The 27173-nt window shown below is 44.4% G+C and overlaps 1 protein-coding gene across 5 annotated transcripts in view; it reads left to right on the forward strand.

Moving 5' to 3' along the window:
- The first annotated feature begins 410 nt into the window (after positions 1-410).
- LOC123757278 (clusterin-associated protein 1) overlaps positions 411-27173 on the forward strand; it is a 307075-nt gene continuing 280312 nt past the window's right edge. For 2 of the 5 annotated variants that reach the window (XM_045740827.2, XM_045740824.2), the window contains exons 1-2: positions 411-583; positions 22541-22772. In XM_045740827.2, the coding sequence (XP_045596783.2) occupies positions 22751-22772 (22 nt within the window). In that variant the 5' untranslated portion in view covers positions 411-583; positions 22541-22750. The remainder of the gene's footprint in view (positions 584-22540; positions 22773-27173) is intronic. The other 3 variants (XM_045740826.2, XM_069323866.1, XM_045740825.2) reach the window with 3 other exon arrangements.

Raw genomic sequence — 27173 nt, forward strand, 5'->3', positions numbered from 1 at the left:
GACGACTTATATTGAATTTTGTAACTAGCTCATCAAGATTGTAACTTGCTTAGCTAAATCCCGAAACGCTGCGCGTGCTAGTGGCTTTACAAGACTGTAATTACCATAATTGTATCCTCACATTCCTTATGTACATTCTTGTATATGCATAAATAAATAAATAAATAAATAAATGAATTGTGGGGTTCAGACCCTGAGCCCATTATGTGCCTCTGTAACCGTTTCCACTACCACCCACAAGATAGGTATGGGATGCATAATAAATGAACTAAACTAAAACTATGTATCCTCACAATCCCAATGTACCTTCTTGTATATAAATAAATAAATAAGTAAATAAATAAATAAATAAATATATTTATATTTTAGTTTATCCAAAATACAATAACAAAGAAAATGGAGACGTTGTCTCGGGCTTAAAGCAACCGTCTGACGGTCAACAACAACAAACCTTCACGCAAACTTAAATTTAATTTGTCGACCTTTCAGAGTGGCTGAAATCAGAGGTTCTTCAGTGTCTTTGCTAGACATGTTATTACGAGGCTGGTGCGATCAACGTGGTTTCTATACCTTCATGTAAACTGTATGTATAAGAAAGAGTAACTCGTGCATGACTGAAACGTGGTTGAAAGAGGATAATACTCAACTCTTTAACATGCCTAACTACTCGGCAATTCACAACTGTCGTCAAATGCAGAGAGGTGGTGGTACTGCTCTTTACTACCACCAAGAACTAACATGCTTAAAAATAATTAGAACTAGAGACTGCTGTGGGGAGTATATCTTCGCCAGTTTCAGAGTCAAGGGTGCCGAGTCTGTCCTGTCTGTGGGTGCAGTCTATAGAATTCCTAACACTGATGTGTCTGAATTCAACTCAAACCTTAGAAATCTAATACTAGATAACACATTGAACAAAAACCATCCAATTATCGCAGGGGACTTTAATATTGACCTCTGCGAGCCTTAACACCCTACTGCTGTTAGCTTCCTCAACTGTATGAATTCCTGCTTCCTCATACCCTTAATCACTAGACCAACTAGAATTACTGATAGTACTGCTACGACTCTAGATCACATCTGGACCAACATAACCTCTCCGCTTACTTCAGGTATAATCACCGATAGCACTACAGACCATTACCCCACATTTCTCTTAACTAACATTAGCAAACCACCTCTAGAGACAAGGGAGTTAAGCTTTAGGCTGCACAATGAAACTGCTATAAACAATTTTATAACTGCTGCTGATAATGTCAACTGGGAGTCCGAGTTAGGTAACATAGGGGACATCAACCTAGCAGTGCAATCTTTTCTACAAACAACTCTTAGCCTTTATAACACCCACTGTCCTATGCTTACAAAACAAGTCACAAGCAAAAGACTTAACAATCCTTAGCTTACAAAGGGAATACTTAAATCCATTAACAAAAAACATGACCTTGAGAAGAAGTATAGGCTAGGAACAGTCTCCAAAGAATTCTCAAAGAATTACTCGTTATTGCTATCTAAAATAATTAGACGAGCCAAAACTAAATACTATGAAGATAAATTTACCCAAATAAAGAGCAACATTAAAAAAACTTGGAGCACAATTTCACAAATATTGGGATCAAAGAAGATTTTAAATAACAAACCAACACTCCTTTCCAATAACGTTGGTCAGCTTTCAGCCTCTGATTCTGCTATTGAGTTCAATAGGTTCTTCTCTTCCATTGGGTCATCCCTTGCAAATGATATTCCATCTTCCTGTACTGATGTTAAGGACTATCTTACAGGTAACTATCCACAGTCTCTGTACCTAAAGCCTATTAGTTCCTCTGATGTCAATGAAATAATCCTTTCCCTTAAAACCAAGTCTAGTGCCCTCGAGGAGATACCAACTTTAATTTACAAAAAAGCCTCCAGATCTCTAGCCCCTGCTATTGCATTGCTCTTCAACAAGTCACTTGAACTCCAAACCTTTCCTGACATTTTAAAAAAAGCAAGAGTAACCCCTGTCTACAAATGTGGTGATCTCACAGATGTTAACAACTACAGACCTATATCAATCCTGCCTAACTTGTCAAAAATATTCGAAAAGCTAATCTACAAGCAGCTTTACTCTTTTCTAGCCAAACACAATATACTTAGCTCTTGTCAATATGGCTTCAGACCCAAAAAAAGCACTAACGATGCACTTATTAGTATGATTAACTTAATTCACGCAGCTCTTGATAAAAAGGAGTTTCCTGTTGGGTTATTTGTGGACCTGCGTAAGGCTTTTGACACTGTCAACCATCAATACCTTCTTCTTAAATTACATCATTATGGAGTCAGAGGACACTCCCTGCAATACCTCAAATCTTATCTTACTGACAGGCTCCAGTATGTTTCTGTGAATAATACAATTTCTCCCACCCTACCCATCAACATTGGTGTTCCTCAGGGCAGCATACTTGGCCCTCTCCTCTTTCTCATCTACATTAATGACCTTCCAAATGCCTCCCAACACCTCAAACCAATTCTATTTGCTGACGACACAACCTTCATTTACTCCAGTCCTGACCCCCTTGCTCTAAATGCCACAGTAAATACTGAGCTAGAGAAAGTCCATCTTTGGCTAACTGCCAACAAACTCACCCTTAACATTGACAAAACGTTTTATATTCTGTTTGGCAATAAATCCTCTAATCAGATAAATCTCAAAATAAACAATACCCAAATTTGTAACAAATTAGATGGCAAATTCCTTGGCGTTCTCATCGACCACAAGCTGAATTTCCAGGGTTACATTCTAAATATATCAAAAAAAGTTTCAAAAACTGTTGGCATTCTTTCTAAGATCAGATATTATGTACCCCGCCCTGCCCTGGTGACTCTCTATTACTCCCTCATCTATCCATACCTCAACTATGGTATTTGTGCTTGGGGTTCTACTACCCAAAATCATTTACGTCCTCTTATTACCCAACACAAAGCTGCTATTAGGACAATATCCAACTCTGGCCCCAGACATCACTCGGTACCCTTACTCAAATCTCTGAATATGTTAGATATTAAGTCACTGCACATTCTCTCTTGTGTATTATACATATATAAAACGCTGAACTGTAATGCCAATCCTGACCTCAAAAGCTTCATTGAAGGTTGTAACAGAACCCATGAGCACCACACCAGAAATAAATACAGTTTTGATATTCCTAGAGTACGACTTAATCAAACTAGAAATGCTCTACAAATCAAGGGACCCAGAATGTGGAATGACCTTCCCAACCATGTTAAAGACTGTACCTCTCTCAACCAGTTTAAGATAAAAACTAAACACTACCTAATAAATTCCCTGTAACCTACCTCACTCCTCTATTGTCAACCCATGTCTGTTATTTTATTTTTTTTTTTTTTTTTTTAATCAACACTCTTTGTCAACCTATTGTATTTGTGCTGCTTTTTCAGTCATGTTCCCCCTTTTTTTATCTTTATTTGTATTTGTTTTCAACACTTTTTATTCTTTATGCTCAATTAGTATTAAGTTCTAGATATTAATGTTTTTCTTGCCCGAAACGCATTGCGTAATAGTGGCTTTAGGCATTGTATGTACTAGCTCTATCTATATATCAATCCATTAATGTAACATCACTTGTATGTATGTACCTTACCTGAATAAACATATTTATTTATTTATTTAATATAAACCCTTAAAACTAATAACAAAATGTATCCCAATTTATGCCCGTTGAACACAAAGTGTGGTGCACTGTATTTTACTTGAATTTACTTGAGGTCCGCCATTTCAAGTACTGTACTCAAAAGTCGACCCAACTTTATTTATTTACAAGTAGGCTGTGGAAGAACATACAATTGGGGGGGGGGGGGGGTTGTGTGCTACACTTTTGCAAATCCACTAACACACACAGCATTTCGGGCAGGTCCTTAGATTATACTAATGAAGTTGTATGTCTTTACATGAATTTTGCCACAAGTAACCCTTTGCCTCTGTCATAATTGTCTGATACCATATTGGAATCTGACCCAACTGTCAGTTGTGTCAAACAGTCTCTGTGGTGTAGTAGTAAGACACTCGCCTGGCGTTCCGCGAGCGCTATGTCATGGGTTCGTATCCTGGCCGGGGAGGATTTACTGGGCACAAATCCTTAACTGTAGCCAATGTTTAACGCAACAGTAAAATGTGTACTTGGATGAAAAAACGATTCTTCGCGGCAGGGGATCGTATTCCAGGAACCTGCCCGAAACACTACGCATACTAGTGGCTGTACAAGAATGTAACAACTCTTGTATATATCTCAAAACAAAAAAAAAAAAAAAAAAACACATTTATTGTATTCCAAAAATGTGCAACAGTGTTAGAACAGATGATTCCCCAAAGACAATTGTTTCAAACATCTTGATAACTTGTTGACCAGACCACACACTAGAAGGTGAACGACGACGTTTCGGTCCGTCCTGGACCATTCTCAAGTTGATTGTTATTGTGACTCATCGCCTGCATCTTGATAATTTAATAATCAAAATTTATTTATAGTTCACAAGAAAGACAAACATTATCTATATGTAAAACCTCTACCAGGAAAAATATTTTAAATAAAACCAAAGATATTTGTAGTTGTATGAAAGTTGCATTATTCATTGCTTGTCAGTCTCAGAACCCGCAATTTTTATCTCGGATCAATGTTTATTTCATGTAGATACATTAATAAATATTAGTTATTATTTATTTATTTATTTATTTATTTACTTATATACAAGAAGGTAAATACTTATATACAAGAAGGTAAATTGGGATTGTGAGGATACATAACATAGTAATTACATTCTTGTAAAGCCACTAGTACGCGCAGCGTTTCAGGCAGGTCCTTAATCTAAGAAAATTTTATGTAGGTAAATACTAGCAAAATTTATAAAAATGATAACAGTTACATAGCATGAAAAAAATAAAAGATGAGAGAAAATTGTAGGTATATTAAAGCACATAGGTAGCTCAGATTGATTGCAATGACAGCTTGAATGGTGGTTTAACAAAAATTAGTAGGCCCAATACAGCATATGGCTAGCACATATGCTAGCCATATTATTTATTTATTTATTTATTTATTTATTTATGTATATACAAGAAGGTACATTGGGATTGTTAGGATACATAGCATAGCAACATTCTTGTAAAGCCACTAGTACGCGCAGCGTTTCAGGCAGGTCCTTAATCTAAGAAAATTTTAAGTAGGTAAATACTAGCAAAATTTATAAAAATGATGACAGGTACATAGAAAGAATAAAAATAAAAGATGAGAGAAAATTGTAGGTATATTAAAGCACATAGGTAGCTCAGATTGATTGCAATGACAGCTTGAATGGTAGTTTAACAAAGATTAGTAGGCACAATACAGCATATGGCTAGCACATAAAAGAAGACAGCAATGAACACAATGATATAGTTGTTTGGATTAAGTACATAAAGATTGGGAGATTGGGTAACACTACACACAGAGCAAATTTAAATCTCAGTGTAGGAAACTACGAAGATGAAATTAGGTACCTTTTGGTTTTGTTTTTGAATGAGGCAAAAGTTTGTTAGCTTTTCAATTCACTAGGGAGTGAGTTCCATAGACAAGGACCCTTTATTTGCATAGAGTGTTTACACAGATTAAGTTTGACCCTGGGGATATCAAAGAGATATTTATTTCTGGTGTGGTGATAATGGGTCCTATTACATCTGTCCAGGGTCCAGTGTTTTATATGTCACAAGATAGAAACATAAGCTTCAATTTAAATACTTTACCATTGACATATAAAGTTCAAGTGACGATACATGTGTTTTTATAATCGCTGAGCTCTGATCCGCACAGATCGATAGATTGAGCAACTTTTTCTGAACAATGTTTATTTCAGGTAAATACATTTACCTGATTTACGTTTATTTCATTAATAATCGTAAATGTTTTACTTGCCTCAAGAAAGATAGAAATATAAGCTTTAACTTTAAATACTTTACTGTGAACATATTTAAAGTTCAAATGAAGATTCATATGTTTTTATAATCGCCGAGCTCCAACCTTGCATAGACTGCTTGACACTCAACACTCTCTCTCTCAGAACAATGTTTTTTTTATGGGGGGGGGGGGACTCTTCGGCTCCCTGGAACTATCTGGCTGATACGGATGTATAAGCTTTAGACATCAGTCAATGTACATGGAATTCTAGCCCAACCTGGGACCACGAGCCAGAACCTAGCCTCCTCAGAGAGGCGCGAGGCTCCAACTCCATTGAAGCTAAAGCACTGTAACCACTCGATTATCCGGGATTCGAATATCCGGAAAATGCCCTTATACGGCCAAAATCGTGACCGGATAAAGTTATCTCAATATCCGGCCAAAATGTCCATAGGAGCCAGACAGTCAGGTGTTGGACCGGATAAAAAATCTGGGCTGGTTAACTTGCTGCCAATGTTGCAGTATCCGGACAGTCAGCCGGATAAGCTGCGAATTGTCCGGATATGAAAGCCAGGCTGCAGACTGTACCATATTAATCCAGTACGGTTGTAGCTTAACCCTTGCACTGCTCACCTATTTTCAGCAAAAACGTCTTGGTGCAATTGTCAAGGACATATTTTTGTTATTTTTACAAATGTTCAGGTAAATTTAATGTCAAAATGTTTCCAAAGTCAACTATTTCCATTTCAAAACACAAATAGTAATGAAAACATTAAAAAACATTAAAATATAGCCAAATAAAAAAACAAAAAGCACAACTCTCTGAGCACCTAAAGGCGCTTTGCGCAGTGCAGTGGTTAAGGCGCATGGTGGAGGAGGGGGTGGGGTTAGTGGGTGGTGTTGGGAGAAAGGGGAGCGTTGGGAGGGACCACCTGGGGGAATAAAGGGGATGTGGAGGGGCCTATACACTACAGTACAGGAATTACCATTAATTTTAGAATAATTCATCATAGCCAAAAACAAAAGAAATACTAGTAATTATGTAATAACAAATACATAAGTTTCCTAAAAAAATTTGCACAGGCTGAAGTTTCCTTAAAAAATATTGTGAGTTTTTTCCTCCTGGCGGCCTTCGTAACGTGTTATAGTTGCCTCAAGTAGACCCGTCCAGCACTGGTCAACCCATGTGCTCACATCCCTCGTGTTATATCACAGTGCCGCGCATTAGTGAACTATTTTTTTAAATAACTTTTCTATTCTCATAGTAACTTTGAAAATTTTTGGCCAAGACTATGTCTGGTAGCAGCATCAATTGTTCTGGAGGTGTTAAGAGGAAGAAGGTTGTCCTAACAATTAAACACAAATTATGTGTTATACAACTTTGTGAAAATGGCCGGTCAACTTCAAGTGACGTGAAGCCTTAGGCGAACTAAAGAGCTGATCATACAACATGCCAATGAACACAGAAGGCAAGCTAAACTTGATTCTTATATGGTAAGAAAATCAAGCCAAGCACCTTCAACCAGTGAGGCCTCACAGGCAAGTCAAGCGCCTTCAACAAGTGAGGCGTCACAAGCAAGCCAAGCGCCTTCAACAAGTGAGGCTTCACAGGCAAGCCAAGCGCCTTCAACAAGTGAGGCGTCACAGGCAAGTCAAGCGCCTTCAACCAATGAGGCTTCAGCAGCTGGCAGTCAAAACTAACTTTGCTTAACCCTTTAACTGCGCAGCCTATAAATATGACACCCCCCCCAGTGTGCAAGAAATAAATTCTTGGGAAAAAATTATTTTTTGTTCTGAAAGTGTCAAAAACCCCTCCCTGTATATGGGTATAGCAACGGAATTTCAAAATTGTACTTACTTTGGTTGCTATGGGGTCCGTAAGGTGGCGCATGACGTCATCATTCCCTGTGCGCCCGTGCCGTAAGCTCCCGGGGCCGGTGGGGCACCTGGGGCGGGGTGCGCGAGTTGCCGCGAATATATTTTTGTTCATTTTTTGCGCACAGTTCCAAATATATTTTATTTGTTTTTATGTGCTAATCCTATGTATAATGAACACATACACTATATTATGGCAGTAAAACATCTGTACTGTCCAAGGACACTGTGTTACGTGCATGACACTTGTGTACACATATGTTGTACATATTTACCATGTATTGTGTTAATTTATGTATATATACAATCTATTTACAGACTATACACTGTCACACACTATATACATTCACCATCAACACATTCAGAACACCGCGAGTGTGAGCTGTCACACCCAGCCAGCCCTTCCTCACTCCTCCAACATTGTATTCGCCAACATTGCTCCTCCCATCATACAGTTATTCACACCAATGTTTCATGTTCATTTATATATATTTACAACATATGTACACACTATACACTGTCACACACTATATACATTTACCATCAACACATTCAGAACATCGCGAGTGTGAGCAGCCACACCCAGACAGGCCCTCCCTCACTCCAACATCTTACTTGCCAACATTGCTCCTACCACCATACTGTTATTGTTTTTATTACACTATTTACACATGTTATATATACTTATCTACATGTTTTATTTACCAGAACTATGAAAGTAAGCCGGAATTGTGTCCAAACAGTACAGTGGCCACCATACACTGCATGAGAAATCACACAGCAGACAGCAGACGACGCTACGATTACGACGTCACCTCCCTCAACAAAATAGCTCCACTCAACATACTCCTGTTACTGTTATTACACTATAAACACACACTGTATATACCCATGTACATGTGTGTTCCCCATAGCAAACCACGAAGCTAGTATGGTGAGTAAAACAAGATTGGTTGCAACACACACAGTGAGGCTACCTCAATTCTCTCCGTTCCTCCCTCACCAAAATTCCTCCTTCCACAATACTACGCACAACGCTAATTATAACCACAATCCTGGTCACTAATTTCTGTAAATGAATAATTGACCACAAGTTTATTTTGAAAAGGAACCTAAGAAGTCATTTGAAGATTCCTAGATGGACGAAATAATGCTGCGGTGCTGTGGCTAGCGCTTTGAACATCGTGAACAGCATTGAATCACTGATATTTGAACATTGTACCCACTCATTATCACACTCAGGCTCTTCTATAATACTATCAAGGCTAAATAATACAGGTTATATATATATTTTGACATTATTAGGCGATGCTGTGGTCACACGCTGAACAGCAGAGCTGTGCGCTCATGCTGCGAGCGCCTGCCTTGGTTGCTCACTCACTACTGAGGTTCCCACACCCGGGAATGTGGACCATGATTTTTTTTAAAGATGGCGTCTGTTTACAAGAGCCCTGAGGAAGCTGATGTGAACCCCATGTAGCCGCAGGAGTTTTGAATGGAACGTGAAAAATAAAAACACCCGGAGGCTCGTTGCGCACCTGAAGCCTAGGCCTGCAGGCGCGTTGCGCATTTAAAGGGGTTAATGAACTGTACAGTAATTTTAAGTGTTAATTTTAGTGTTGTGTTAGTATAGGTTACGTAAATTGACAAGAATTCTTAACTTCAAGATGTGTTGCATCAATCAAGAAGACGAACAACAAGGTAAGTTGAGGTTTCCAGTTGAATATTTAATAATCATATGTAGTAAGGCAATTCAAATTATATTGTTTGTAGTATAAAAATAATTGGAAATGGTCACTTTTGGACTCAGAGGTGAAAAAGTACCATTATCCGGAACACGTGATTATCCGGCTGGGGGTCCTTCCCATATAGTCCAGATAATTGAGTGGAGACAGTATGTCACATACAATATTTTTTTTTAGTTTCCTATGATCAGAGACTGCATTTTAAGAATATACGAAGAAAAAAAAATTTTTGTTAAGAAAATATTTTTGGCTTTCCACAGGTGTGTCGTATTTTAATGCAAAGCAGTGTAATGGTTAATTTATATTTGTTTCATTCCCCTCGCTCTTGTTTTCAAAAACTTCATATAGAAAATCCTCATTTCTCCATCACTACCTCTGTTCTTTATTGCCTACAACCCTCACTGTCTTTCTTCCTCCCACACTCACTGCTGCGCTCTCTCTCTCTCCCCCCACTCTTACTGCTGTGATCTCTCTCTCTCCCCCCACCCTTACTGCTGTGATCTCTCTCTCTCCCACCCTCACTGTTGCTCTTCCTCCCACTCTCACTGCTGCTTTCTCTCCCACTCTCACTGCTGCCCTCCCTTCCTCGCTTCTGCTCTTCCTCCCACCCTCATTGCTGTTGTCTCTCCCACCCTTACTGCTGCTCTCCCCCACACCTATGAAAGGAATTAACTTGCTGCCAATGTTGCACTGTTGTTCTCCCTCCCACCCTTATTGCTGCTCTCCCTCCCACATTCACTGCTGCTCTCCCTCCCACATTCACTGCTGCTCTCCCTCCCACATTCACTGCTGCTCTCCCTCCCACCCTCACTGCTGCTCTCCCTCCCACCCTCACTGCTGCTCTCCCTCCCAACCTCACTGTTGTTCTCCCTCCCACCCTCACTGCTGCTCTCCCTCCCACATTCACTGCTGCTCTCTCTCCCACCCTTACTGCTGCTCTCCCTCCCACATTCACTGCTGCTCTCCCTCCCACACTCACTGCTGCTCTCCCTCCCACACACTGCTGCTCTCCCTATCATATTCACTGCTGCTCTCCTTCCCACATTCACTGCTATTCTCCCTCCCACCGTCACTGCTGCTCTCCCTCCCACAGTCACTGCTGCTCTCCCTCCCACAGTCACTGCCTCTCTCCCTCCCACATTCACTGCTGCTCTCCCTTCGACCTTCACTGCTGCTCTCCCTCCCACAGTCACTGCTGTTCTCCCACAGTCACTGCTGCTCTCCCTCCCACCCTCACTGCTGCTCTCCCTCCCACAGTCACTGCTGCTCTCCCTCCCACCCTTACTGCTGCTCTCCCTCCCACCCTTACTGCTGCTCTTCCTCCCACAGTCACTTTTGCTCTCCCTCCCACCCTCACTGTTGCTCTCCCTGCCACATTCACTGCTGTTCTCCCTCCCACAGTCACTGCTGCTCTTCCTCCGACCCTCACTGCTGCTCTCCCTCCCACATTCACTGCTGCTCTCCCTCCCACCTTAACTGCTGCTCTCCCTCCCACCCTCACTGCTGCTCTCCATCCCACAGTCACTGCTGCTCTCCCTCCCACAGTCACTGCTGCTCTCCCTCCCACCCTTACTGCTGCTCTCCCTCCCACAGTCACTGCTGGTCTCCCTCCCACAGTCACTGCTGGTCTCCCTCCCACAGTCACTGCTGGTCTCCCTCCCACAGTCACTGCTGCTCTCCCTCCCACCCTTACTGCTGGTCTCCCTCCCACAGTCACTGCTGTTCTCCCTCCCACAGTCACTGCTGCTCTCCCTCCCACCCTCACTGCTGCCCTCCCTCCCACAGTCACTGCTGCTCTCCCTCCCACCCTTACTGCTGCTCTCCCTCCCACAGTCACTGCTGGTCTCCCTCCCACAGTCACTGCTGGTCTCCCTCCCACAGTCACTGCTGGTCTCCCTCCCACAGTCACTGCTGGTCTCCCTCCCACAGTCACTGCTGCTCTCCCTCCCACCCTTACTGCTGGTCTCCCTCCCACAGTCACTGCTGTTCTCCCTCCCACAGTCACTGCTGCTCTCCCTCCCACAGTCACTGCTGCTCTCCCTCCCACATTCACTGCTGCTCTCCTTCCCACCCTCACTGCTGCTCTCCCTCCCACAGTCACTGCTGCTCTCCCTTCCACCCTCACTGTTGCTCTCCCTCCCACACTCACTGTTGCTCTCCCTCCCACAGTCAATGCTGCTCTCCCTCCCACCCTCACTGCTGCTCTCCCTTCCACAGTCATTGCTGCTCTCCCCACAGTCACTGCTGCTCTCCCTCCCACAGTCACTGCTGCTCTCCCACCCTTAGTGCTGCTCTCCCTCCCACAGTCACTGCTGCTCTCCCTCCCACACTCACTGCTGCTCTCCTTCCCACATTCACTGCTGCTCTCCCTCCCACCCTGACTGCTGCTCTCCCTCCCACACTCACTGCTGCTCTCCCTCCCACCCTCACTGCTGCTCTCCCTCCCACACTCACTGCTGCTCTCCCTCCCACCCTCACTGCTGCTCTCCCTCCCACCCTCACTGCTGCTCTCCCTCTCACTGCTGCTGTCCTCCCACCCTCACTGCTGCTCTCCCTCCCACAGTCACTGCTGTTCTCCCTCCCACAGTCACTGCTGCTCTCCCTCCCACCCTCACTGCTGCTCTCCCTCCCACAGTCACTGCTGCTCTCCCTCCCACCTTAACTGCTGCTCTCCCTCTCTCTCACCCTTACTGCTGCTCTCCCTCCCAGTCACTGCTGTTCTCCCTCCCACAGTCACTGCTGCTCTCCCTCCCACCCTGACTGCTGCTCTCCCTCCCACAGTCACTGCTGCTCTCCCTCCCACCCTCAATGCTGCTCTCCCTCCCACACTCACTGCTGCTCTCCCTCCCACAGTCACTGCTGCTCTCCCTCCCACATTCACTGCTGCTCTCCTTCCCACCCTCACTGCTGCTCTCCCTCCCACAGTCACTGCTGCTCTTCCTCCCACCCTCACTGCTGCTCTCCCTCCCACACTCACTGCTGCTCTCCCTCCCACACTCACTGCTGCTCTCCCTCCCACAGTCACTGCTGCTCTCCCTCCCACCCTCACTGCTGCTCTCCCTCCCACTGTCATTGCTGCTCTTCCTCCCACAGTCACTGCTGCTCTCCCTCCCACAGTCACTGCTGCTCTCCCTCCCACAGTCACTGCTGCTCTCCCTCCCACACTCACTGCTGCTTCCCCTCCCTCTCCCCCCCACTGCTGCTCTCCCTCCCACCCTCACTGCTGCTCTCCTTCCCACATTCACTGCTGCTCTCCCTCCCACCCTGACTGCTGCTCTCACTCCCACAGTCACTGCTGCTCTCCTTCCCACCCTCACTGCTGCTCTCCCTCCCACACTCACTGCTGCTCTCCCTCCCACAGTCACTGCTGCTCTCCCTCCCACACTCACTGCTGCTCTCCCTCCCACAGTCACTGCTGCTCTTCCTCCCACCCTCACTGCTGCTCTCCCTCCCACACTCACTGCTGCTCTCCCTCCCACACTCACTGCTGCTCTCCCTCCCACAGTCACTGCTGCTCTCCCTCCCACACTCACTGCTGCTCTCCCTCCCACAGTCACTGCTGCTCTTCCTCCCACCCTCACTGCTGCTCTCCCTCCCACACTCACTGCTGCTCTCCCTCCCACAGTCACTGCTGCTCTCCCTCCCACCCTCACTGCTGCTTCCCCTCCCTCTCCCCCCCACTGCTGCTCTCCCTCCCACCCTCACTGCTGCTCTCCCTTCCACCCTCACTGCTGCTCTCCCTCCCACCCTCACTGCTGCTCTCCCTCCCACCCTTACTGCTGCTCTCCCTCCCACCCTTACTGCTGCTTCCCCTCCCTCTCCCCCCCACTGCTGCTCTCCCTCCCACACTCACTGCTGCTCTCCCTCCCACACTCACTGCTGCTCTCCCTCCCACCCTCACTGCTGCTTCCCCTCCCTCTCCCCCCCACTGCTGCTCTCCCTCCCACCCTCACTGCTGCTCTCCCTCCCACCCTCACTGCTGCTCTCCTTCCCACATTCACTGCTGCTCTCCCTCCCACCCTCACTGCTGCTCTCCCTCCCACCCTCACTGCTGCTCTCCCTCCCACCCTCACTGCTGCTCTCCCTCCCACCCTCACTGCTGCTCTCCTTCCCACATTCACTGCTGCTCTCCCTCCCACCCTCACTGCTGCTCTCCCTCCCACCCTCACTGCTGCTCTCCTTCCCACCCTCACTGCTGCTCTCCCTCCCACAGTCACTGCTGCTCTTCCTCCGACCCTCACTGCTGCTCTCCCTCCCACAGTCACTGCTGCTCTCCCTCCCACAGTCACTGCTGCTCTCCCTCCCACATTCACTGCTGCTCTCCCTCCCACCTTAACTGCTGCTCTCCCTCCCACCCTCACTGCTGCTCTCCGTCCCACAGTCACTGTTGCTCTCCCTCCCACAGCCACTGCTGCTCTCCCTATATATATAAGCTCCCTCCCTAATATATAAGTATTTACATGTTTTGTTCACCATAACTGTACATCTAAGCTTGTATGGTGAGTAAAGGCACAAAGATGTAGGACCTCACACAGTCAGCTGATGGCTGCCGCCCTCAAGGCCAGACACTAATATTTCTCCAACAACAATACTGTTTGTGGTGTTATTATGCTATATACACACATTATATACTGTCTCCACTCGACTATCCGGACTTCCTGACCAACTCCCTCCCTCCCTTCCTGACCAACTCCCTTCCTGACCAACTTCCTCCCTTCCTGACCAACTCCCTCCCTCCCTCGCCAACTCCCTCCCTCCCTCCCTGACCAACTCCCTTCCTGACCAACTCCCTCCCTCCCTTCGTGACCAACTCCCTCCCTCCCTTTCCAACTCCCTCCCTCCCTCCCTGACCAACTCCCTTCCTGACCAACTCCCTCCCTCCCTCCCTTCCTGACTAACTCCCTCCCTCCCTCCCTTCCTGACCAACTCCCTCCCTCTTTTTCTGACCAACTCCCTTCCTGACCAACTCTCTTCCTCCCTTCCTGACCAACTCCCTCCCTCCCTTCCTGACCAACTCCCTCCCTGACCATCTCCCTTCCTGACCAACTCCCTTCCTGACCAACTCCCTCCCTGACCAACTCCCTCCCTGACTATCTCCCTTCTTGAGCAACTCCCTTCCTGACCATCTCCCTTCCTGACCAACTCCGTTCCTCCCTTCCTGACCAACCTCCCTCCCTTCCTGACCAACTCCCTCCCTCTCTTCCTGACCGTAATCCCCCAGGTGGTCCCTCCCAACGTTCCCCTCTCTCCCGACACCACCCACCAACCCCACCCCCTCCAACACCATGGCCTTGAGCCATAGCTGTACGGGATTAATACGGTACAACCCACGGCTCAGATTTTTAACCGGCCAAACCGGCTTTTATCCGGCTCCCATGGCCATTTTGGCCGGATATTGAGATAACTTTATCCGTTCACGATTTTGGCCGTATAAGGGCGTTTTCCGGATGTTCGAATCCCGGATAATCGCGGGGTTACAGTATAAATATCTACCTGTTTTATTCACCATACTTGTACAAGTAAACTGGTATGGTGCCCAAAGACCATCGTGGTCATCAGTAAACAACATGGTAAGTCCTGCAGACGACGCTCGTCCCTCACCAAAATGGCGACTCCCAACCTACTCCTCTCGCTGTTTATACCCTCTATACACACATTATATATAAGTATCTACATTTGTGTTCACCATAGCGAACCACTAAGCTGGTATGGTGAGTGCAGTCAATAAAAGGTGGCCACACACAGTCAGAAGATAACGCCACTACCCTCCCCTCCCACAGCATTACTCCTCCCTCCATGGCGCACAGCGCTAAATATCACCACAATCCTGCTATTATCAGAACCCTGGTCAGTTTTATCACAGTCAGGGGTCTTCTGTAATAATATAATCGCTACATAATAGCATGAACAAGTATATTATGGCATTTTTAGGCGATGCTGTGGTCACAAGCTGAACAGCAGTGCTGTGAATTCATGCTGCATGCGTCAGGCTTAGTAGCTCACTCAATACTGAGGCCCCTAACATTCGGGAGTTTGGCCCACGATTTTTTTAAAAATGGCGTCTGTTTACAAGAGCCCTGATGAAGGTGTGGTGAACCCTGTGTATCCGCGGGCCGTTTAAATCTTGCGTAGTACTGCAAAGCATCACATGATGCTATGCGCAATTTACTGCAAGTTGGTCAAAGCATCATATGATGCGATGCGCAATTGAAGAGTTAATTTTTTATCTATGTATTTTGTTTTTGTACCAATGTGTTCGCAGTAGAATGTTCTAGAAGAAAATACGTATAAAATGTGACACAAGGATGCGTTAGACCGGCACCAAATAAAAAACTATGTAAATTACGCTTGTCGTGTTAACAATACAATGGTCTTACCGCGATGGTGCAATGCTATGCCGTTCTCCCAAATAGGCTATGTGGCTATTAGAGAAAACAGAAATTTTATGGCGAACATATTCAAACTATCCCAAAGTCGATCGCATAACAAATAGAGTTTATAGAAATATTTTTTCTCGTGAATCGTCAGCGAGTCTACCGTGCAACCTTAACACAAAAAGTGGTAATGCTCTTGAGCGCCGTGATAACGCTAAAGTGTTAAGAAAACGTGTGAAGTGTGGGAAGAATTGCAAAGTTTTGTTGAAAAAACTCACCCAGATAAAGCTATCACATAAAGTCAGTTTAGAACAGGGTGAGTCCTTGGTCCAAGAGTGAAGGTGCGAGTCTGGGGTTCCTCAGGACGTCAGTTCGATCCCCCGTTCTCTTCCAAAGATTTCCCCACTAGAGTCAGTCAGGTGCTGTCACAGTGAGAGGTTGTGTTAGCTGGAGCTCTGGAGTAACATTATTATTGCAATAATGGAAGGATTAGTGAATGATTTGGTGAGTTTGGTTGGAGCTCTGAGAGCAGAGATGGATTCCCTGCGGGAGGAGGTACGACGGCTGAGACTTCGAGAGGAAACAAAGGAGGAGACCAGTGTTGACGAGACCTCATCGTGGAGAGTTGTGAAAGACAGGGGTCTTAAGAAGACCTTGACAAGGCCTCCTACAGACGCCCTAAGGACAGCAAATTCATTTGCCGTGTTGGAGGACGAGTGCTGTGGTGCGCCTGCAGCGAGGAAATCAGCAAGGAACGGCGGAGCGCAGGCCCCTCAGGCTGCTCAGAAAGTTAAGGCGGTACCGAAGCGAATTTTGGTTGTGGGAGATTCCCAGGTGAGGTATTTAGACAGAACGTTTTGTGCCAGAGATAGGGGGAACAGATTAAGGGTTTGCTATCCGGGAGCTGGAATTGGTGATATTGTTGAAAACATGAATGATATTATGGCGGGAAATGGGAACAAACCCATTATTTGTATTAGTGCAGGGGGTAATGATGTTGGGCGAGTTAGGAGTGAGGAACTAATACAGAGATTTAGGACAGCCATTGAATTAGTTAGGAGCAAGGGAGGAATCCCGATCATATGTGACATTCTTCCAAGAAAGGGAGTGGGAAATGAATGGATGTCGAGGGCACGTGGTGTCAATTGCTGGCTGGAAAGATATTGCAAATCAAATGCAATATCTTTCATAGACAACTGGGAACACTTCTATGGAAGAAATGAAATGTATGCTTGTGATGGGGTGCATCTATCGAGGGCTGGGGTTGTTGCTGTTGCGAACTCATTGGAACCAGTGGTTAGAGGTGTTTGTTTGGGTTTAAACTGTTAGTAGATAGTGGTATGGGAATTGATTTGGAGGAAGGAGGTAATAAAAGTATGTGTTCATGGGAGAAAAGAATTGGCAAAATGATCAGGGAAAAAAAAGGGCCTCAAAATAACAATTCACTTAGGTTATATTACACTAACAGTAGAAGTCTAAGAAATAAAATTAACAAATTAAATGCTCTTGTCTGCACAGAAAAAATAGATATTATTGCACTTACCGAAATGTGGATGAATGTAGAAAATAGAGAACTATTAACTGAATATCAGATAAATGGATTTAAACTATTTCACACAGATAGATATATTAGACGAGGAGGGGGAGTAGCCATATATGTTAGGGACAATTTGATATGTAGTCTCAAAGAGGGAATCAAAACTGAGCCACACACAGAAACTATTTGGATAGAATTAAACGAAAAAGCAAATATTATTATAATAGGAGTTATATATAGGCCACCAAATTTAGACAGAATGGAAGCAAAGCATCTATGGGATGAAATATCTAGAGCATCTAGATCTAACAGTATTTATGTCATGGGTGACTTTAATTTTAGTGGAATAAACTGGGTGAACAAAACAGGAAATAGTGAAGCAGAAGATTTTCTAGAATTAATTGACGATTGCTTTCTTACGCAACACATTAAGGAACCAACGCGGGAAAATAATATTTTAGATTTAGTGTTAACTAACAGGGAAACACAAATTAATGACATCGAAATAGGGAGTGAGCTAGGGAACAGTGATCACAAAGTAATCCGATTTAGCGTAGAATGGAATAGACCTGTAGGAGAAAATTCCGTTAAAGTGCCAGATTTTCGAAAAGCTGATTTTAATAGCCTAAGAAATTTTTTGGGTCAAATAGATTGGAAAGTCTTGGGTATGGGGTGTGGGCCGGTCTTAGAGCGAGACATGAACCCAGCGATAGGTGACGTAAAAGGGGATTTCGATGTGGATTTAATATATAACTTATTTAAGAATATTCTAAACAAAGCACAGGAACGTAGTATACCATACAAATTGAATAGATCGAATACTAATGACCCAAAGTGGATAACAAATAATTTAAAGAACCTTATAGGTAAAAAGAGAGCTTGGTTCAAAAGGATTAAGAATGGGGAAGTCAGTTTAGAACAGGAATTCATACAACTGGTTAGAAATGTTAAAAAAGAGATTAGGAAAGCAGAAAGAAACTATGAAGTTCGCATAGCAGAGCAAGCAAAGTCAAATCCTAAAGGGTTTTTTCAGTTATATCAAACTAAGACTAGGGAAAAGATAGGTCCATTAAAATCTGAAACAGGTCAAATAATAATGACAAGAAGATGAGTAGTATTTTTAACAAATATTTTATATCTTTATTTAGTAAAGAAGAACTTAACAATATGCCTTCAGCCAAACAAGTCTATGTGGGTGGGGATGAGGACAGGTTGACTAGTTTAGCAGTTACCAGGGAGGATGTAATTAAACAATTAGAAAAACTAAAACCAAACAAATCCCCAGGGCCGGATGAAGTGTTTGCCAGGGTGCTTAAAGAATGCAAAGAGGAGCTTTCCGAGCCACTGTCTACCATATTTAATAAATCAATAGAGTCAGGCAGAGTGCCAGAGTCATGGAAGGTAGCTAATGCGGTACCAATTTTTAAGAAAGGAGATAGATCACTTGCGTCAAACTATCGGCCAATTAGCCTAACGTCTATTGTGGGAAAGTTACTTGAATCAATAATTGCAAATACAATTCGTCTCCATCTTGAAAAACATAAATTAATAAATGAGTCGCAACATGGTTTTACAAAAGGCCGTTCATTTTTAACAAATTTGCTAACTTTTTATACCAGCATAGTTGAGGCAGTTGATAGTGGTAAGGATTGTGATGTTGTGTACCTTGACTTTAGCAAAGCTTTTGATACAGTGCCACATGAAAGACTAATTAAAAAAATAGAAGCTCATGGTATTGGGGGTGCTATATTAAGTTGGATTAGGGCATGGCTATTCGAAAGGAAACAGAGAGTTAGTATAAATGGGGTTAAGTCAGAGTGGGATAATGTTGTTAGTGGAGTACCTCAGGGCTCTGTCCTGGGCCCTCTGTTGTTTATAATATATATAGATGATTTAGATTCAGGTTTGAGTAGCAACATTTGCAAATTTGCTGATGATACAAAAATCGGTAAGGAAATTAATTCGGAGGAGGACTCACTATCACTTCAAGTTGATCTAGATAGGGTTTTGAAATGGTCAAAGGATTGGCAGATGCAGTTTAATGCTGATAAATGTAAAGTTCTGAGGCTAGGTAATGATGATAGAGTTACAAGATACGAGCTAGATGGTGTTGAGATTGCGAAGTCGGATTGCGAAAGGGATCTGGGAGTTATGATTAGTAAGAATTTAAAACAAAAGGATCAATGCATGAATGTTCGTAATAAGGCGAATAGGACACTGGGATTTATTAATCGAAGCGTTAGTAACAAGACACCTGGTGTGGTTCTTAAGCTATATCTTGCTCTGGTTAGGCCCCATTTAGATTATGCAGTTCAGTTTTGGTCGCCGTATTATAGAATGGATATAAATTCACTTGAACGTGTCCAGCGTAGGATGACTAAGTTAATTCCCAAAATTAGAAATCTTTCATATGAAGAAAGCTTATCAAAGCTTAAGTTGCATTCACTGGAAAGGCGAAGAGTTAGGGGTGACATGATAGAGGTTTACAAGTGGGTGAATGGACATAACAAAGGGGATATTAATAGGGTATTAAAAGTATCAACACAGGACAGAACAAGAAACAATGGGTATAAATTGGATAAGTTTAGATTTAGGAAAGACTTGGGTAAATACTGGTTCAGTAACAGGGTTGTTGATTTGTGGAATCAATTGCCGCGTAACATTGTGGAGGTGGGGTCCCTCGATTGTTTCAAGCGCAGGTTGGACAGGTATATGAGTGGGATTGGGTGGTTATAAATAGGAGCTGCCTCGTATGGGCCAATAGGCCTGCTGCAGTTGCCTTTGTTCTTATGTTCTTATGTTCTTAAGCTGTAGCAGGCCATTGCATTAACCTTTTAAATGACAATGTGATGTCTTACTACAGACAAGTGTTAAAATGTAGGGAAAAACAAGTGTCTATAGACAGATTCTTAGTAAGACAAGCAAGTCTTAGTGATATGCAGGCAAAACGTGCCAGAGAGTGCACACCAGTGAAGTCCTCACTGCCTGATGTTTTAATGGAAAGGGACTCCCCTTCCAAACAGTAACACCTCTTCTCCTCCCTCCTCCTCACCATTTTCCATACGCCAACAGCAGTCATCAGCAAGGTAAGTAACAACTTGAACATAGTTTTGTAGGTTAGGTATAAAATTTAGTTTGAGGTTGGGTTTTTGGGGTAATCAGGAACGGATTAATTCATTTCCCATTATTTCTTATGGGGAAATTAGCTTTGGAATACGAGCTGTCTCCAGGAACGGATTAAACTCTTAAACCGAGGTACCACTGTACTGTATTAAAAAATACGTTACGTAAATGCCTCCTTAACCCTCAAACCGCGCATATCCTATATAAATGATATCAGTGACAAAACCGAAACCGCGCACATCATTTATATATGATTTCGTGTCTAGCACTATAATTTAAACTCCCCGCCTGGGATAGGGGCAGCTATAGTACAGCCACGACCGATAGTTGCCAGATGCCACCTAGAAAAAAAATCCAGGCCAACATTCTTGGGTGTGAGAACGTCAGTATTGAGCAAGCCACCAAGGCTGGCGCTCGCAGCACGAGCTCACAGCACCGCTGTTCGCTTGTGACCACAGCATCGCCTACAAATACCATAATATATATGATACTGCTATTATTTAGCAGTGAGAGTATTACTGAAGCCCCCTGACTGTGATAAAACTGACCAGGATTCTGATAATAGCAGGATTGTGGTGATATTTAGCACTGTGCTCCATGGAGGGAGGCGTAAGGCTGTGCGAGGGAGGGTTGTGGCGTCGTCTTCTGACTGTGTGTGGCCACCATTTATTGACTGCACTCACCATACCAGCTTAGTGGTTCGATATGGTGAACACAAATGTAGATACCTATATATAACGTGTGTATATAGGGTATAAACAGCAAGAGGAGTAGGTTGGGAGCCGCCATTTTGGTGAGGGCGGTGGCGTCGTCTGCACGACTTATCATGTTGTTTACTGGTGACCACAATAGTCTTTGGGCACCATACCAGCTTATTTGTTCAGGTATGGTGAATAAAACAGGTAGATACTTATATATAATATGTGTATATAGCGTAATAACACCACAAACAGTATTGTTGAAGGACAAATATTAGTGCGCCTGGCCTTGAGGGCGGCCGCCGATCAGCTGACTGTGTGAGTAGCTACGTCTTTGTGGCCTTTACTCACCATACAAGCTTAGATATACAGTTATGGTGAACAAAACATGTAAATACGTATATATAACGTCTGTGTATAGTGAATAAATTCAGAAAGAGTATTGTAGGAGGTGAATGAGGGTGAGTGAGGTGGTGTTGAGGGAGTGAGTGGCTCGCTGGTGTTTGGCGGTCACTCCTCGTTGCTTTTTGACTCACAAGACCAACTTAGTAGTTCGTTATGGTGTACAAAACATGCAAATACTTATATATAACCTGTGTATATAGTGTAACAACAGCAAAACTATTTGTTTATTGTTTTATGAACATAATAATTGAATCACTAATATGCACACCATAATTTTGAGTACAGCGATGGTTCACACATTTTATAATATAAATATACCACAATTCACTGTATGGAATGATATTACTGCAAAAAACTAAGAAAAAATCAATCAGAGACATTGAAATAATTAGGTAATAATATATTTGTGGCAACTGCCGTCTGACAGCTCGGGCGGAGTAGACCTCATCTGGGGAAGGCTCTGCCAACGCCCCTTTTTTGCCACACTTCCCTACCCTATTGCGGCTAAAATATGCCACCTACGATTTTTTTGTTATTTTTTCCGTGATCAGGGAACAAAAATGAACACTTCTATAAGACGAAAGAATTTTTTGGAATTTTTTTTTTTGTTGCGCCTGTGGGTGTGAATTCCATTTGGGCCCCTAGCGGTTTGAGGGTTAAGGCATCTCCAGTTGCAACGAGTCGGGGTTGGTACTATATAGTTTGCTGAATTGAGGTTACACTGTAATGAATTTTACAAACAAGAACAAAATATTATTGTATAATATTGATATTTAGAAATATCTCACTACTCTATCCATGACCCATTATTTTCATATACAGAGTTTTGATACATTCTTACTGTAATGTTTTGTGTCTGCAGCCATGTATGAAGCAGCAGCATCAACCAGTTTGAGTGTAGCAGCAGCTAGGCCTGGGTTCATTCGGTGGATGGTGTTGGATGCATTGTAAAGAAGAATGAGAAAGTGGATGCTGTAATGGTCCATGAAAATAAACCTCTCTCAGAAGAATTTTATATTAGTGGCATAATCCTGGAATACAAGAGGACAAATATATCCCATTGAAATCAACTATGTCCTTTTGTGAAATAAGAAGTAAGAACTCTATATATTCTCTTAGGAAGTCAAATGCCATATGTGTGTGTACGTAGCTGTATCTAGTAAACAACTTCTTCCATTCCAATATCTAATATAAATTCACATTTTAAAGCGGTTTAAGCAATTGAATTAATTAATGCCGAATATAACTAATTACTGATTTTGATTAACAACTGTGATGCACCGCATTTTCTGTGACATTCTGGCTGTGCACCAAAAATAAATTGTTCCAAAAACAGTATTTGTTCTTTTGGTATTGTTAATTAGCACCCAGAAAGCACAAAAATACAAATACAAAGTGTCTCTCTCTTGTAGATCAGCCATAGTTGTCTGGAGAAGTTGCATTTTTTGGGTAAAAATTAGGAGATTTGCTGCATAAGAATAACTTTGACCTATTTTCAATGTTTCTCTCTGTATTTATTGAGTATTTTTCCTCTAATAAGTTGTATCTATGTGTCAAAGATGGCGTTTATTATGTATAACTTTGAAAATATACATATATACAGATATATGTGCATAAATATATGCACACCATGTATTCATACTAATATAATATACAGTATATATATATATATATATATATATATATATATATATATAATGTCGTACCTAGTAGCCAGAATGCACTTCTCAGCCTACTATGCAAGGCCCGATTTACCTAATAAGCCAAGTTTTCCTGAATTAATATATTTTCTCTAATTTTTTTCTTATGAAATGATAAAGCTACCCATTTCATTATGTATGAGGTCAAATTTTTTTTATTGGAGTTAAAATTAACATAGATATATGACCGAACCTAACCAACCCTACCTAACCTAACCTAACCTATCTTTATAGGTTAGGTTAGGTTAGGTAGCCGAAAAAGTTAGGTTAGGTTAGGTAGTTGAAAAACAATTAATTCGTGAAAACTTGGCTTATTAGGCAAATCGGGCCTTGCATAGTAGGCTGAGAAGTGTGTTCTGGCTACTAGGTATGACATACATATATATATATATATATATATGTATGTCATATATATATATATATATATATATATATATATATATACAGAGCACCACTTGGTTTCCGAACTTTAGTTATCCGAAACTTCCAGTTTCCCGATTGGGGTTGGGGAGTCATGCTACCCGAACAAAGTTCAGGTAGGAAGGGGTCCGCCAAGCGTCACGCCGGCTTGTGGTGGTGGGTGGGCGATGGTCCAGTTTGCCCACTGTGACTTCACAGATTCACGGCCTATTATTCTGATTACTTTGAATTGCCATGAGGCTGGAATGTTCATTCTGTGCTTTTGTTTTACGTATCTGCACAATCAAGAAACATCTGTGCACCATGTTGGCTCCAAATGCACGCATTGCGTCAGTGATGGCTGACTGGTGGGTGGATGGACGATGGAGTTTAGGTGGGACGCAGTATGAATGAGGGGGGGGGGGGAGAATCAGTGAGAGAGGGGGGGAGAGAGATGCTAGGAGGGAGGGGGAGGTAGGGAGAGATGTTAGGAGGTAGGGAGAGATGCTAAGAGGGAGGGGGAGGTAGGGAGAGATGCTAGGAGGTAGGCAGGAAGGGATGGAAGTAGTAGTGAGAATTAGGGAGGGAAAGGCAGGCTGGCAGGCACAGGCAGGCAGGCTGGCAGGCACAGGCAGGCAGGCACAGGCAGGCAGACAGGCAGGCAGGCAGGCAGGCTAGCTTGCAGGCAGGGAGTGAGTGGTAGTCACGCGGTTGAACCGCGTGACCTTGAGAGATGGGATGTAGGGGAGCGGGTGGTTTGTTGGTGGTGGGGGTGAGACCGGCTCATTCCCGAAGATAAGCCTAACACACACTACCCGTTAGCATGATGGCAGGGAGGGAGGCAGGCTGACTGGAAAGGAAGCAGGCTGGCAGGCTGGGAAGGAGGCAGGCTGGCAGGCTGGGAAGGAGGCAGGCAGGCAGGCTGGGAAGGAGGCAGGCAGGCAGGCTGGGAAGGAGGCAGGCTGGCAGGCTGGGAAGGAGGCAGGCTGGCAGGCAGGGAAGGAGGCAGGCTGGCAGGCTGGGAAGGAAGCAGGCTGGCAGGCAGGGAAGGAGGCAGGCTGGCAGGCTGGGAAGGAAGCAGGCTGGCAGGCTGGGAAGGAGGCAGGCAGGCAGGCTGGGAAGGAGGCAGGCAGGCAGGCTGGGAAGGAAGCAGGCTGGCAGGCTGGGAAGGAGGCAGGCTGGGAAGGAAGCAGGCTGGCAGGCTGGGAAGGAGGCAGGCTGTGAAGGAAGCAGGCTGGCAGGCTGGGAAGGAGGCAGGCTGGGAAGGAGGCAGGCAGGCAGGCAGGCTGGGAAGGAGGCAGGCAGGCAGGCAGGCTGGGAAGGAGGCAGGCTGGGAAGGAGGCAGGCAGGCAGGCTGGGAAGGAGGCAGGCTGGGAAGGAGGCAGGCTGGGAAGGAAGCAGGCTGGCAGGCTGGGAAGGAGGCAGGCTGGGAAGGAGGCAGGCAGGAAGCGATATATGGGTGTTGAAGTGAGCCGTGAACCACGTGACCTTTGAGAGAGTGTGTGTGTGTGTGTGTGTATGGGTTTGGGGTGGGGGTGGGGGTGGTGTGTCGGTGGTGGGGGGAGAGGGGGAGGTGTGTCGGTGGTGGGGGGGAGGAGGGGGAGGTGTGTCTGTGGTGGGGGGAGAGGGGGAGGAGTGTCGGTGGTGGGGGGAGAGGGGGAGGTGTGTCGGTGGTGGGGGAGGGACCGGCTGACTCCGTAAGCCTAAACACACTCCACAGACCTGTGACCCGGCCAGATTTGTTTCTTAAATGTACAGTACATCATCGTATATTTTAGGCAGGATGTTCCTGCAGGCTGGCAGGAAACATCCAGAGGATGTTTGCCAGTCGTCTTAATAATCAGTTAGGAACAATTAAGGACTTTTATAAAGCGGATCAGGACTTCACTTATTGATGAGTACAAACAAAACACGGTCGCATTTACGCCATGAACCTGACGATTTTTTTCCCTAGAGTTTTTTTCATAAATTTTTCGGAAAATTTCTTTTTACATTTCTAGTTTATTTTTTCCCTCTATTTCTCGTATACGAACTTACATGTTAACCGACGGGTCTCGTCCCCAAGGGGTTCGGAAACCAAGTGGTGCTCTGTATATATATATATATATATATATATACAGAGCACCACTTGGTTTCCGAACCCCTTGGGGACGAGACCCGTCGGTTAACATGTAAGTTCGTATACGAGAAATAGAGGGGAAAAATAAACTAGAAATGTAAAAAGAAATTTTTCCGAAAAATTTATGAAAAAACTCTAGGGAAAAAAATCGTCAGGTTCATGGCGTAAATGCGACCGTGTTTTGTTTGTACTCATCAATAAGTGAAGTCCTGATCCGCTTTATAAAAGACCTTATTTGTTCCTAACTGATTATTAAGACGTCTGGCAAACATCCTCTGGATGTTTCCTGCCAGCCTGCAGGCACATCCTGCCTAAAATATACGATGATGTACTGTACATTTAAGAAACAAATCTGGGTCACAGGTCTGTGGAGTGTGGTTAGGCTTACGGAGTCAGCCGGTCCCTCCCCCACCACCAACACACCTCCCCCTCACCACCGACACACCTCCCCCTCTCCCCCCACCACCGACACACCTCCCCCTCTCCCCCCACCACCGACACACCACCCCCACCCCCCACCCCAAACCCATACACACACACACACACACTCTCAAAGGTCACGTGGTTCACAGTTCACTTCAACACCCATATATCGCTTCCTGCCTGCCTGCCTCCTTCCCACCCTGCCAGCCTGCCTCCTTCCCAGCCTGCCTCCTTCCCAGCCTGCCTGCCTGCTTCCTTCCCAGCCTGCCAGCCTGCCTCCTTCCCAGCCTGCCAGCCTGCCTCCTTCCCAGCCTGCCAGCCTGCCTCCTTCCCAGCCTGCCCAACCCGTCCTCTTAAAAAGAACGTCACTTTTGGCTGGTATGTGTGCTATGGCTAAATTTGGACGTAATTTGAAATGAAATCGACTCACAAAAGTGACGTTCTGTTCCGTTTTCTATTGAGTCGGCCGGCGTACGCGCAGAGGTTATAAGAGGACACTTTAAATTAACGTTTTTCATAACGTTTTGAAACTTTATGAGAATTTTTTGCCCACCTAACCTATCAGAGGACCCTTAACTTACTGTTGTTGAAAAAAAAAATCCCAAATTTATTTTCATTTTTTTTTCAATTTCAAATTACGTCCAAATTCGGCCATACGGGCAAACGGCCAAAAGCGACGTTCTTTTTAAGAGGACAGGTTGGCCTGCCAGCCTGCCTCCTTCCCAGCCTGCCTCCTTCCCAGCCTGCCAGCCTGCTTCCTTCCCAGCCTGCCTCCTTCCCAGCCTGCCAGCCTGCTTCCTTCCCAGCCTGCCTGCCTGCTTCCTTCCCAGCCTGCCTCCTTCCCAGCCTGCTTC

Source organism: Procambarus clarkii, chromosome 13, assembly GCF_040958095.1.
Source record: "Procambarus clarkii isolate CNS0578487 chromosome 13, FALCON_Pclarkii_2.0, whole genome shotgun sequence".
In the NCBI taxonomy this organism is placed as follows: Eukaryota; Metazoa; Arthropoda; class Malacostraca; order Decapoda; family Cambaridae; genus Procambarus; species Procambarus clarkii.